This window comes from Medicago truncatula, chromosome 7 (assembly GCF_003473485.1).
Source record: "Medicago truncatula cultivar Jemalong A17 chromosome 7, MtrunA17r5.0-ANR, whole genome shotgun sequence".
NCBI lineage: Eukaryota > Viridiplantae > Streptophyta > Magnoliopsida > Fabales > Fabaceae > Medicago > Medicago truncatula.
In genome coordinates this window covers 7125769-7141575 of record NC_053048.1, presented here as the reverse complement: position 1 = coordinate 7141575, position 15807 = coordinate 7125769, and the positions used below count along the sequence as shown (strand labels likewise).

At 29.8% G+C, this 15807-nt stretch overlaps 1 protein-coding gene across 1 annotated transcript; it reads left to right on the top strand.

The window, feature by feature from the left end:
- The first annotated feature begins 2351 nt into the window (after positions 1-2351).
- Positions 2352-14054, top strand: LOC11439763 (protein LAX PANICLE 2). The gene is made up of 4 exons (XM_003621603.3): positions 2352-3666; positions 3803-3853; positions 4044-4116; positions 13523-14054. Exons 1-4 carry the CDS (start codon positions 2711-2713, stop codon positions 13685-13687), a joined length of 1245 nt encoding a protein of 414 aa, XP_003621651.2. The 5' UTR covers positions 2352-2710; the 3' UTR covers positions 13688-14054.
- The last annotated feature ends 1753 nt before the right edge of the window (positions 14055-15807 follow it).

Genomic DNA, 15807 nt, shown 5'->3' with positions numbered 1-15807 from the left:
GTCATCATGCCCTCCCACTTAAATTAGTTATATTCTTCTCCATGTCTTTCTTCCAATTCCTAGTGTAGCAAAAACACACACAAAACAACAAACAACTCAAAAAAATGCACTTTGTTTGATCTCTTTCATTCTTTCTTATTTAATTTGAACTTTTTAGTATTTCAATGCACTTTTCTTTAAACAACAACTATGTATAAGCCATTTTGCATGATCACTGATCAGAGATTCATTACAATATGATCTGCCTAGCATAAATATTTATATTTAATTAATCATAGAAAGGATGATGGGCAATGTGAAAATAAAATAATAGTATATTTAATTAATATTATATATAGGCTAATTGAATTTGGTATATTGCTGCCATGCCACTCTTTAAAAACTAATACCTTTAGAGTTACTTCTTCCAAAACTTGTAATAAGAGTCACTGTAAAAGTAAACTTTTTGACAACATTTTGAAAAGTTGCATTATTCAAAAAGCATGCAGTTGAATGTTCAGAAGAAGTCCATCAATAAGGATCACTTTGAATAAATATACAAAAAAAAAAAAGTTCAAAAACAAACATGCAAAATTGCCACTACAAGTTGACAGCAAAGTATAACATTAGATTGAGCAATAATAAACACCACAAAAAATAGATTGAATAATAATAATAAATTCCTTTATAGAAAATAAATATTTTTCTTTAAAAATTAATTTCAATTAGCTTAATAAATCTCAAAATATGATTTTAAAATTATTTTTTTAGCTTCTGTCAAATAAAAAGAATGAAATTGAAAATTGACCATTGTTTTCTTAAAATCGACGTAACTTTTTGTTATGAAGAATTATGAGAAAATCAATGGTGGTTAATTGGGTTAGATATGACCAACTAGAAGGTGATTAGGGCTAAAAAGGAGCTTTTAGTGACATAACAAAAACAAAAAGGGTGAGACCCTTTACGGTCATTTTCTCCTCGGAACATGCCCAACACTTTTAGCTGGCAGGACCCTTCCCTTTGTCTACTACCCCCTCCATATAAACTTATAGGCATTAAATTTCTCTTTTTCTTTTTCTTATTCCTAGGAAAAAGAAGAGAATTATCTTATCCCAATTATTAAAGTTTTTTTTTCTTATGGAAAATGCTAATGAATGTCCTAACGACACTCCTTATAAACTTTACATAATAAGATTTTATAGAAATTTATACATTCAGTGTATCAAAAATTGAAATATTAAGTTTTTCCAATGAACAATTTCTTAATTAGAGTATCTTTAAAGAGTATCCTTAGGGCACTCGTAAACAATGCCCTAATTATTTTGATTTAAAAAAGTCATTTATTATGGGATAGAAGAGGAGGTAATCTACTTTCAAGCTTTAATAATTGGGATATGGTAATTGGTTTCGTAAAAAAAAAAAATGCTAACAAATGCCCTAAGATAACTTTATAAGAAGTTTAAAGTAGAAATTTTACCTTAATATTTATGTATTCAACACATTAAAACATTAAAAAATAACTTTTTTACATGAAAGTTATCAATTGCTTCCATTTTTAAATACTTAACAACTATTTAAAAATAGCATTTAATGTTTATCGTATTGTAAATCAACTTATATAGTGGAACAATTTTTTCCCACAATCCAATTTATAATTTAAGACGGAGGAGGTACTTGTTTTTCAATTCTAACTTTTAACTGTAACCAAAAAAAATTCTAACTTTTAATTAATACTCTCATCACTCTCAAATTAATATATTCAATTAAAAGGATGATTACATCAATAAATAATATAAACGATATTCTAATAAAAATATTATTCTCTCATTTATTTATACATATAAATTTTTGCAATGAAAACCAATTTGATAATATTTAAGGGATCTCATTTATTTAGGAAATGGTTCTTATATAAGACTAAGGGAGATATTGTCTATGCTATATATATACAAATGTTCAATAAAGAGATATTTTTCTCTGGAAATTCACTTCACTTTACTTTGCACATCATCTTCTTCCTCTTCTATTTTTCTTTTTTGATCTGTTTTTGTGTACTTTGACTGTATAGGGGTTTGAGTACCTCCTCCATATTCATCTTAATATGATATTTCTTGCTGCTTCAGAAAATATGTTTAATTACAATAAATTAAATTACGTACTTAGAAGTTAACTTTGGCACTATCAACTTTGAGTAAGAAAATATTGTTCAATAACATATTCATTTTTTCAAGCTTAAGAAATGTATTAAAAAAATCACTATTGGCAACATAAATTCTTAGAATAATATTGAAAGATAGTATATAAATATTATATATGTACATACATAACATAAAATATACTAGTATATGATATGATTATTTATTCAAGTGACAGAGAGACCTCCATTCCTCGTTCTTTATTCTCTCTCTCTCTCTTCTCTCCTGCAAATAGTTTACCCCACAAACTTCCAAACAAAGAGAATTAATAGAAAGTGAGATTTGCAAGAATTAAAGGAACCTCTCAAACACCAAAAGCCAACCCTTATAATCTATAGTTGATCATATTTATGTGGCTACCATGTTACTATTAATAAGTCTTCTCTTTGTTCATCATGATCATGATATTGTTGATGATGTCAAATCCCTCTAACTCACAATATAAACTCAAGATTCAAAACCTCTTTTTCTCTTCTTTTTCTTTTTCTTCTTCTTATTTCATCATTATCCATGGCTTGTTTTGAGATTTGTTCAATATGACCATGGTTCCTTCTCAAAGTAGCAAACAAAATTACAAAACTATAAATGGTGATTATGTTTTCTACAACAACAACTCAACAAGTGCTATGAACCAATTTCAATTTGTTGAAGACTATAGCACCTACAATAATTGTTTAAGATCTGAATTTTTTGTGAGGCCAATGGCTGAAGAAGAGGAATCATCATCAAGACTCAACACTATCACCACCACTACTCATCACAACGAACTTGAACCCGAACCCGAAGGAGAAACCATTTCAACCTCAAAGGAAGAAGAAGAACAAGAACAAGAAAGAGAAGCAAACAACAATAACATCAATAACAACAACAACAACAATAACTGGCTTCAATTAAGCATAGGTAATACGGCCGTGACCACAACCACGAAACATGGTCGTGATCATAACCAGACTCCAACAAGCAGTTCAGGCTTGCTGGAGCTTGAGTTGTTACCAACAAATTGGGCTGCTTCGCGGCCCAATTTGGAGCAACCATCGACCAGAGGTTGCTCAAATTTTAATTCTTCTTTGTTTTTTGAACAAACGACATCTTCCTCATCTTCTTCGTCCTTGTCCATATCTATGTCAATGCCAAGTGGTCCAACCTATGGTCATCAACAACAACATCAACATCTAGTACCACATAACTGGGCATTTGGTCCATTATTACCACACTCAATGGCAATTAATATGCCTTCTTCTACATCTTATATTCCATCTTCTTCTTTATCACAATCTTGTTCTTCTTTAAGGCCATCTTTAGGACCTAATTATTATCCTCAATATCATCATGCATCACCCTTTCACTTTCCTTCATCTTCTTCATCTTCTGGATTTGATCAATTTGATGTGGCCGGTCCTAGCTCATCATCTAACGTCGCTTTTCGAGTTGTCGATCCTCCTCGTAGACCTCATTCTGGAATTTGGTTTATGCTACAAGCCTCACAAAATCAGTAAGCTAACATTAATTTTTTTACCCTTATATATAACATATATTTATATATGATTCATGTCAACTATTTTAAGCTAGTGCAATTTAATTAGTTTTTGTGATGAATATTCACTTGGATTTTCAATAATATAATGCAGATTGAAAGAACCATTCTTGCCACAAATACCTAAGAACTATCTTAGAATTAAGTAAGTGATTTTTTTTTCTTTTTTAATTTCCTAAATAGATTAGATTGTTCTTCTCTACTGTTTTTTTCTTTTTGGTATTTTTTTGGTTTAAAGTCTTGTCAGTGTGTAATCAATGTCGTTCACTATTTTAATTTTTGTGATTTGATAAAGCTAATGATTTGTTTTTTGACTTTTTAAAAAATGAATTCAGAGATGGAAGGATGACAGTTCGGTTGCTATTCAAGTATTTGGTTAGCAAACTCAAACTTGAGAGTGAATCAGAGGTAATTTTCATTTATAATTAATTTACTTTTTTTTTTAAATAATTAGTGCTAATTAGTACTATGTAGTATAATGTGTGTGCTTTGCTTATTATGGGATTAATGAAGTATTAATTATCTAACTAATTAAGGAGAGGAAAATGATACTATTGTGGATTGCATATATAGGAATGTCTGAAAAGGTAATAGAATGTGTTTTTCACCAAAAGTATATTAAAATGGGAAGCTAAAAAAAATGTGTTGGTAAGAAGTACATTTCTTGGAAGTTGTCTTCCATTTCTGTTTTATTTGAGTTTGAAACTCATGTAAATTGTGAATAGAGTTAAGGTGTTTGTCTATTGAACTCAACGCATATATATAATTATGTGACTTCTACTACATAGGGCATTAGGTTTGTGTATTAAGTTTGGTGGAAGTGGAATTCATGTATTATCAAGTTAGGTGTAGTGTAACTATACAAAAACAAAAACTTATAAGTTAAAGAGATATAATAAATTTCTTCTCATAGGGAAAGGAAAAACAAAGTATTATATTGAAAATATATAAAGCTAAATAAAAAAAAACATAATGCATTACTTTGAGTTGAACCTAACTCAACCATTTTAAAACTAATTTGTAAATGTGAGGAATGCGTCTATCTATAAATACATATTTAAGTTCGCAACATTCAACATGGGACCATGATATTCTTTTATCATTATCTATATTTTCTTTTAAAAATATCTACCACCTCTTTCATATTCGCCATCTTCCTCTAAAAAAAAATGTCATTGATTTCTAACCAAATTACATGATAGGAGATGTTCTTCCTTTCATCAATTCTTGAAACATCTCAGCACACAAACATTACACAATTCGATACACTCTTTTATACTATGTCTAAGCATACATATATATGTGCATGTTTTAGTCGAAAGTTAATGATTTAAAAGTACATATCAAACTATATTGTTGTATTTACATTGGTTGGTGATTTATGTGTACTTTACTTTTACATACAAATTAATCATCATATTTATGTGCACGAGGCCATGCATTGAGTGATATTATTATCCATTAGTGTATATGTGCCATTATGGTGTGTCCACCATGAATGCAACTTTGAAATACTTCATGCACACACTTCATTATCGAATTACACCACTACTACTTGTTGCCTCATAATTACTTAATAAAGGTTTGAATCCTTACAAGAAACGGGGTAGCATATACATTGGATCTTTAAATAATCATGCATGCTCTTAATTAGATATCTATAGCTAGATCTGACCTAGGATAAAATATCTACGTTTTTTTTAACAATGATTAGATGATAACTTATCATTTTTATTTAGATGATGCTACCATAGATTTAGCTTTTCTTGTTCCATATATCTGAGATAAGTTAGGTCTTGTTCTCTTGTTCTCCCCATTTGCACCATCCTTCTTCTCTTCTACACCATTGCTCATAGAGATTCTTAAGCAAACAAACTAATAAAATTAAATGAAACTAGTGCTTTACTTTATAGAGTATATACTTCTCAATCAACCTTGTATTTTTAAGAAAATATTACATGTTTCCACTAAAATTATTTCGACTCCTTAAACGTGAAAGAAATCGATTTCAACATCATCCTCCAACCATATAACACTAGGTACTCTATCATAATATTCTTGATAAAATGTCCTAGAAAATCGACTATAATGATGAATAACATAAACAAAACAAAAAAAGACCATGTATTAGAATAAACACTAAAATAAATAAATGATAAAAATAGAAAATGCAAATCATAACAAATAAATTTGGAAGAATATCATACCAAATTAATATGATCAATGGCATAAACACAAATTCTGATGTCCATATGAACACATTGAACAATATCAACAACATTAACAAAAAACATGTAATGTTGCCATTTATTTCAAGGAACAACATCAACGATGTTTAATGCATGAACCCATGAAAACATTGAACACATAAACAACAAAAACGTTTGAATTTGTATCACTAACACGAAAAAATATAAACATGTTTAACATCGAAACTCTACAAAACGTCTAGATCTACATAATCAAATACGAAAAAATTAGGATGAGTGACCTAGTAGTGAAAACTTGCTATACATGTAATGACGACACACAAGAGGAGAAGAGCGTAAGGTTAAGAGGGGTAAATCGAGAGGCAATAGAGAACAAGGCGACAATGAGATGTGAAGAAGAGGGTGACAGCGAGAGGAATAAGGGCTTCTTTCGATAGATAGTAGAGAAGTATAATACAAGAATTTCTTTCACAAGGGTTCACTACCAGAAAAAACGCGTTTTGAATAAATTGTTTTGCGACTGTTTGAAGGGTCGCAAATTGTTGATTGCATGAGTTCAAAAACTAGGTTTAAAGTATGTTGTAAATATTTGGCATAGAAGACACCTCTTTTGAGCCGATTTTCTAAGTATCCGTGTTTTTTTTTAAAGAGTCTAAGTATCTGTGTTAAAACGTATATTGTTTACGATTAATTTCAAAAATGCAATTGTGTAGATGTTTTACACTGATTTTTTATATAATCTACGTAATAGTATTATTTTTTAAGGGGTGTTTAATATGAATCCAGACTAAAGATGAATCTTACTATTTTCAATAATTTTTTATTAAATATTTATTTTTTTTCCTGTTTTTTATTAATATAAAATTTATTCTTTACTAAAAACAGTAAAGGTCTATATTTTATCCATTTTTTTAGAGGTCCGTACTATATACACCCGTCTTTTAATCCATATTACTTTAAGAACTAAAAATAAGGAAATTTTATGTTTGCAAATTGAAAAATAGTCATAGTATTATTGTCATTATTAATAAATATTGCTCAATGGGAATAAGAAGAATAGTGCCAAATGTATCGAACACGTATCACAGATTTCATTCAAACTCAATTGTTAATTTGAATTTGTTGTCCACTATACGTTCATGGCTTGCATTACCAAACAAAGTCTAAATAAATATGATATTAGGTTGCAGGACGCATGCAATAGACATTCCATTATAATTTCATGCAAGTTACCCTTAGGTCAACCCATCTCGTTGTGATTTGATTTTCATTCCCATATTCTTCAATTAATTAGAATATTCTTTCCCTTCCAACTCATCCTCTTAAGATGAGATTAAGACAACATTTTTAATTTTATCACCCTTAATATATATTAGATCATAGACAGCTGCATAATGATCATGATTTATGTTCATACTATTTATTAGGTATACTTCAAATATGAACCTATTAAAAATGAAGTTTAAAGATAAGTCATTGAGGTTAACTATTTTTTAAAACAACCATTGAGGTTAACTAAATATAGAACTTAGTACAATTTTTTTATTATTGTTAATAATTTAATACAATTGCAAATTGGTAGCAACATTAATAAAACATGTCAAACCCATGAGGGAATTTTGAGATTAAAGATACTTTGAAACCCTACTGTTTAAGCGAATTCTGATTTACCATCTGACATATCATCTATTTTATACCGTTAGAATTCACAAAGATATAAAAGCAGATAATCTTTAAATTACAAGGTTGAAATTTAAAATAAATAAATAAAAATACAAGGTGCAAATCGCAATTAAATCAAATAGTAATGGACAAAAGTACATTTAACCCATATAAGAATAATGGTACCAACTAAAGTTTTTTTATATGTTTATCATCGTCATTAGCAGCGTAGTTAAACAAAGTTGTTTTATAGTTAGAATGTGTCATGCACTCAACATTTCCTCCTATATAGCTGCATGTTTCGTTTTCTATATTTGTCTGGATATTGTTTGAATGTTATGTGAAGTCAACCTATATACTACTTGGTTTTATATAGCCAAATCAATGCCCATAATATATTTTCTTATGCAAATCAATGCCATAAAATATATATAAGAATATATAGTAGATATATGTCTAGCTGTTAGGAGTTGCATGCCGCCCGGAACGGCAAATCTCACACATGGTTGACTTATGGCATAGCTTGGAACTAGTTAAACACCCAATGATTGGCTTTAGATTTGTAGCTTAATCAACACTCAAGAATTAAACCCACAAATGTTATATGATCATTGAATAATTGATTTATCTAGTTTATAATATACGGTATGATTTAAGAATTATCTGAACACTTAAGAAGACACAAGAAATTAAACACACAAAAGTTATTTGTAGCTTTAGATTTGTAGCTTATTAAACACTCAAGAATTATTTGGATTATATTACAAGAACAATTTGTCACTACCCAAACTTAAGATTAGCTTTAGTCAAGAAGAGAGACCATATTTTCAAGTAGAATCACTCATGTTCTGATCCAATTAAAAATCGAATATCAAACCCTCTTGACGAAACTACATATACAAAATAAATTATCCTCCACCTCAAGATTGTCCAGACAAAACACACAATTCAAACTAACTCCTTCCCCAACACTCTCCTTCTAGTTAAGTTTATGCGAGTACGAAGTCTTCCAAACCATGTGTCATGCCAAAAAAAATGATGGTTGGCCACTATTGATACTCTTCTTTGCAAACTTCAAAACTAATCTTGATAATTTTTTGGTCTCTTTCCTAGAGCAAAAGTATCCTTCCACCAAAGAGAACAAAATTAAAATTTTGAAAAAGATTTGAGTGATACTCGCACTTTTCCCATACTTTACCTTCAACATATCTATCCACAGTGTCATCTCATCTTTCGCCAACCGCCACTTCCACTTTGCAAGAAGAGATGATTGGGAGATTTTCAAATCTTTGATTTCCAAACCACCCCCCGTCTCCTTGGTTTTGAAAATCATATCCCATTTCATCCAAGAATTCTTCCTTTTTGATGTCCCCCTCTAAAAATCGGAAAATTACTCTTCTCATTTCTTTATCAAGGCCTAGCGGCAGTTAACTCTTTAATCCAAGGTTTTAGAGTGGTTTAATCACTTTTTAATTCAGTTTAACTAATCTTAAAAGTGTCAAACTACAGTTAACTGTTGATGGACCAACGCCAGTTGAAAAAAGAACAATTTGAGAAGTGAAAAAAAAGAAGCAATTTTCTAAAAATTGTCTTAAAATTTGCACTATCCTTTTCCATACCTTACTTGTCCTTTTGAAGAATTTGTGTTGATGCAGAATGATATTTGTACAATCATTTTATGACAATTTTTCTCTAATACTCACATTATGTTTTTATTTTCTCTCCCTATTGATTTGGTTTTCGTGTCAATACCTACTTTTTATTATAAGTTAAAGGTTGTTTCAAAAGTTGTCACAGAGATAATTGTTCAAATAACATATCTCAACCGGCAACCCTAGGTAGGTAAAAGGAATGGAGCCAATTTACATTTTATAGGAATAAAGTATAAGATGTCATTCATGGGGAAGGTGTGCATCACACCCCTATTTTTTTTTCCTTCCTTATTATTGCTTTTGTAATCTATAACGAGTGTATTGACTTTAAGATATAAGACATGTTAAACTTTGGATATATCTTTATCTTGGCCTACTCATATAGTTGACAGCACTACTCATTCTAATTCATACGAAAAGGTTGCAAGATATATATATATGTTGTTAACTGAACTCAAACATCATATTCTAGGGTTTTGAAAATCACACGTGGACATCATGTCATTCTCACCACTCAATACCTATCTGCATGCCCTCTCCCTCTCGTCACGCTTTCGCTTCAAATTATGTAGGCCCTTCCCATTTCTATTCTCTCTCTCCTTTTGGTTTAAAAGGCTCCATTGAATCGTCAAGTGCTGCACTCTTATATATAAATGGAGCCAAAAGAAAGAACCACATCATGTATAGGTAGCATCCTCCACCAACCACAGTACTTTTGATACCAAGTCTCTAATAAGAACAAAAGCTTAATCTAATTAATAGTACTACATAGGTGTATGTGTGAGCTCGTACAATATGTATATACTATATACGTATATCATGTCTATAAAAGATAGTTTAACCAAGTGGTAGGGTTGCGATAAAAAAAAGTGGTAGGCCGGTTCAAGGATAAAACGATCAAGGTCTTTTAGGTCTCTAAACTATAAAAGATTTATATAATAAAAAGAATTCATATTCTACTCTTTTTTTTTAAAAAATTAAAAAAAAATATCAAAAATTAGTGTGGTGTTAACCCACTTAGATTGGTCTTATGGTATTGGTTTAAGATCTTGAATGTGCTTCTCTTAAGGTCTCAAATTTGATTTTTTTTCCGATGTTAATTTTGATGGCTATTTTGCCTTCTTAAAAAATAATATTAGTGTGATGACAACATATATATAATCGAGTGATTTTTTTTTGTGGTGATCAGGGTTTCTCGGACCTTGCATATATTTTTTTCGAGTGATGTGATTATAGATTAAAAAAGAAATATTAAACCAAATTAACTACATTATTTTCATAAATAGTTTTGTAATATAAAACATCTGAAAAGGTTTAAATAAAAATTAGTAATTTTACTAAAATAACATTATGGGCTTAAAAATCTTTAATTTTATAATTTACATTAGATTTCAATAGGTGTTGGACCAGTATTTTACTATCTAAAGCTTCAGATAACTGTGTCTTCTTTTATCTTGAAATTGAAAGTTGGAAAAGAAATGTTAAAGTCAATGAGTGTTATGCGTGTACCATTAAAAAAATTGAAATGATATGAAAAACTATGACACTTTATAAACTGGTTATTATTTATTATAATAGGGTTGTTTTTCTAAGTTGAATACGGTGGTATATAATAATATTTAAATAATTGATAGGGAATGTAGTTAATTTTTTTTCTTTTTAGTTTCTTTGACATGACATTAGAATTGTTAGCTATGTATAGTTGATGATGATGAAAAATCAAAAGTGCTATTATTTCATGTTGTAATGTTGACGCTCGCATGCATTATGGTTTCGGTGGTGCAACGTGATAGGGACGTGCATGACCATGAAAATTTAGTAATATAAAACCATGATTAGGTCCTTCAAAGGAAGAAACATAAGAGAAAATTGTAAATCCGATATCAAAAACTAAACCTTCCTTATAAATGAAATAAAGATAAGAAAAGTTTTACCTCTTAAGACAAATAAACGAACCTAGTTCAAACCTCAACTCTTATATACCGTGGTATTTCTACCAACAATAAGCTCAGCGGACATAACAACCCGATTTCTAGATGAGTCAAATTCATATTTTCTAGTTTTTTTAGTTCTTGTTGTGAACCTTGTGAATTATTTGAAAAAGTATTATTTGACAAAGAAAATATATAAATATGTGTGTGTGGAAATATCATACTATATTTATTGTGTAGTACCTCTTATGATAGGAGTACAATCACCATATATCATATCATATGATACTATAATGTCATATAATTGGAGGTATATATCGAATATTGAATAGAAAAGAATGAAAGTCTAAGGGATAATGATTATGGCTTAGGAAGAAAGTCTAAATGGACCCCCATAATGATTAAAGAGAGGGCAGTTTTTAACATCGTGGGTTGGGTGGGCATTTCCGCTGACCCAAATATGCGTGCATGCTTTAAGATTTAGGAATCTATATTTATTGGAAATTACTTTTTCTCATACATTTAAATGCAAAATACGTAAGTGGATATATGAATCGATCTTATGCGTAAAGTAGAAGTTACAAAGATCTCATATATGCATTTCTAAAGTAGGCACAATACGTAAGATACTGACTAAGCATGACTTCATACTTATTTCATTCATATTATTCACTCTTATTTCTTAGAAAAATAAAGAAAAATAAGACTTTCTCATCCAGTAATAACGGAGTTTTTTGTTCATTTCACACTTATTAAGAAAAAATGTATAAGTGAAAGAAAGAGAAAAATAATTTTAAGTGTTTTGTCGTGTATTGGTGCATTTTTCATTATCATAAATGCAAAGTGAAGGGTGTTGAATTGGGAATTATAAAAGTAGTAGTAATTATAGTGTATAATTAAAAAATAATAATAATTAATATTGCATTGAAAAGTGAAATTGGTCAGTTATGACAGAAAAATATTTTGTTGCAAATGACTCAGTTATTTTGGAACCGAGAGAGTATATAGTATCTATGTTTTAATAATTTTAAATTGTTCTCTATTTTGTTATTTTTTGGATAGTACATTAATACTCCTTCCGTCCCAAATTGTATGTCACTTTAGAAGAAAAAAAATTGTCCCAAATTATATTTCGTTTTACAATACCAATGAAACATTAATGTTATTTTTTTTATTATATCCTTAATTATTTATTACTCTTTCTTCTTTCAATTATTTCATTTATCTTTCCCATATCATTTATTAAGGATAATTTTGTAAAACAACTCATAATATCTATTTCCCACACAATATTAATTACATTTCTTAATATGTGTAAAATGCCCAAAACGTCATACAATTTGGGACGGAGGGAGTAATTGTTATGCTAATATTTTCTTTATCAGAATTTAAACTTCAGTCATTTTACTTTTTAACTTTTAACTAATCCATTTGAGCTATCCAAAAAATTAACCTTTTTTTTGCTAATTTATGGAAGATTACCAATTAATATGAATATTAGTCTTTGATTTGTTCTTCCTCCCATTTGTATCTTGGACTTTAGCACCCTTATACTCAACTATAGATTAATTTTTACTCTTAAAAAATCTTTGACAATAATATCATAAATTTTTTAGAGTTGGCCACAAATGGAAATGTTTCTTAGTCAAGTTAACCAACTAAGGAAAACAAGGGCTCTATATTTGCATGCATTCATGTAAAAGTAAATTTTAGTATAAAAATCAATTCTAGAATCGCAATATATAAATTATAGTTTTAAGTATAAACAATTCTAGAGGTAAAATTAATTCAACTTAAGGAAAATCAAACATGTCAAAAACAATTCTATATCTCTAAAGTCATTTATGGTTCCTCCTAAAATGGAATAAACCATATACTATGTCATTTAATTTCATGAAGAAATTATGTACGTACATGGATTCAATAGTGTAGAATCTTTACTTGGAAGTGAACTAAAGCGACCCGTCGCGTAAAGATAGATATAGATATAGATATTACTATTTTAGGATGTAAACATAATGATTTTGAGAGCATATCATATTAAAATAATGCAAATTAAAATAGATGTATATATCAAAATGAAAATTGAAAAGATGGAACAAAGAAGGGTGTATAGTCTAATCATAACCATCATTTCTTATAATCACGTACTACTTGATATAATGTAAAAGCCATCATTCATATATATAATTAGGTTAATCATGGGTCATGGCTAATTATAATGTGAATTGACATATTTCCATTGTCACTTTTTTTTCTTTCTTTTTTGATTCAATCAAATTATTACTTTTTTGTTTCATGTAACAAGATGATGATGATGATGAATAATATATATGCAATGAATGAATTACTATTGCAGATAGAGATAACATGCAGAGGACAACAACTTTTACCTTTCTTAACGTTGCAGCATGTGAGAGATAATATTTGGACACCAAGGGACACCACAACAAGACCTTTGCTTTCAGATTCCTCAACAACAGATCATGTAATGGTGCTTCATTATGGTAGAAGCACTTCTTGAAAAAAAGCACTTCTTAAAATTAACTTAAATTAATGTGCCTCATTGTATCTTTGTTAACTTATCCAAACCCCTTTCTTCTTTTGTTCTTTCCTTTTTTCTTTTTTTTTTTTAGTTTTCCAATTTTTCTTTTTTTATTGAGTTTTGGTTATTATTTATTTTGATTTTTTTTTCTTTATATATCATGAGAATCACATTAGCCTCAAAACAGTGTTTATTCCATTACTGTTTTGGGGTGAAGGCATTGTTGCCCACAATTGTATTCCCATGTATGTTGGGTGAGGTGAGTGAGGAATTTGCCATCAAGTGTATTGCCAAGCACAAAACTCAATCTAATTTGATATACTAACCCATTTTCCCCTTTTAAATTTATTGTTATTGTCATTATAGTTTATTCTCAAACAACAAGCATAGGAATATTGTGATTAATGTCATGCATGTGCATTTTATAAATGATGAAATTGATATGTTAAATATTATTAAAAAAAATGGAGATGTTAATAAGATGGATTATATATACCTAAAGGCTAAAATAGAGTTGTGCCCAAAATAAGGGTTTAAGTTCCACTAAAGATATTTGGTGGTTTATATAGAAGAAAGAGAAACATAACTAACACAATAATAATTAGGTTAAATTACACCCGGGTCCTTTAAGTTTGAGGTTTGTAACATATTGGTCCTTTAAGTTATTTTGGTCACACATAAGTCCTTTAAGTTTATAAACGTTTTCGATTTAGTCCTTCTGCCATATCATATGTTTGGTTAACATAAAGACTAAATTGAAAACGTTTGCAAACTTAAAGGACTTATGTGTAACAAAATAACTTAAAGGATCAATCTATTACAAACCACAAACTTAAAGGACTTATGTGGGAACAAAATAACTTAAAAGACCAATTTATTACAAACCTCAAACTTAAAGAACGCCTGATGTAATTTACCCTAATATTTACAATATTATGATTTTATTTATTACATTTTTCTCTCTTAATTGAATCATCCACTATTCATACCCTAGAATAGAACCAAAAGATTATGAGACCAGCAATGCTACTAGTACTCTGCCTTCACATATTGTTATGCTTAAAGACCCATCTCAGTTTTCTTATTTCCAAATTCCACGAAAGTTGAGAACTTTTACCATGTTACCCAATCAACTTTTTTGGTTTCATCTCCACTAGAGAAGAAAAATGTTCTTTATATCCCAATCAAGATAGTCAAAACTTTCTTATAACCAATATGTTGAGATAATTTGAAATCTCATGTTGAAAGCTTAAAAAAATTGGTGGAATTTTGTCTCATGCGCGGCATATGGTTTTACTATTTTCTTATTCTTACTATTTTCTAGAAGTTTGAGTTATGTGGATTGTGCAAGGCGCAAATGCATGTTGCGTGAGGCAGAGACCAGTATAGTAAGAATTGTCCTGGCTGCTACCTCATGCGCTAGGTGCATGAAGGGGCTGCGCTTGGTGCACAATGTTAGGAAACTAGGCACAATATTTCCATAGTCAGATTAAGTGGAAGTGAAATAAATGCGGAATAATAAGACACAAAATTGTTAACGAAGTTCGGCCAATAATGCCTACTCTCCGGACTGCTGCAGATCTCTTTAATAAAAAGGGAAATATATGTGTTTACAAACACTCACAAACTCTCACTACCCACAACCCAATTACACCCAAGAATTTTCTCTAAAATTCTCACACTGAGTTTTTCCCTTACTCTCTATTGATGTAATTCACTCACTTGTGTTGTTGTTGTGTTTTTGCTTCTGATGCTTCTTCCTTCAAATGCACCTCTATTTATAGATGTAGTGAACCGTGAAAGTTGCAAAGCTATGCAATCCTCTCACACCAAAGTCATCTAACAAAAGTGTGAAACCTATGTATGAATGTCATGCTTTCAAACTTAGCAAGCTATGCTTCTGCACCGAGCTATACCATAGGCTTACTATTTGAAAGAAAAATGCAACCTATAATAAATGCATGAGACTTTGTGTGACAATTTGTTTCAACAAATTGTTTTGGCTGGTTATCCCACGTGCATGTGGGTCCTTACACAATGTTCACCAACAATCTCCCACTTGAAGACTGATTTCAATCGGTCTTCACACCTGATCATGC

Excerpts from the sequence above, each read along its gene's own strand:
- LOC11439763 (XM_003621603.3), top strand. The coding sequence starts at position 2,711 with ATGACCATGGTTCCTTCTCAAAGTAGCAAACAAAATTACAAAACTATA. Across the intron at positions 3,854-4,043 it reads AAGAACTATCTTAGAATTAA|AGATGGAAGGATGACAGTTC; the intron begins GTAAGTGATTTT and ends AAATGAATTCAG. Across the intron at positions 4,117-13,522 it reads AACTTGAGAGTGAATCAGAG|ATAGAGATAACATGCAGAGG; the intron begins GTAATTTTCATT and ends TTACTATTGCAG.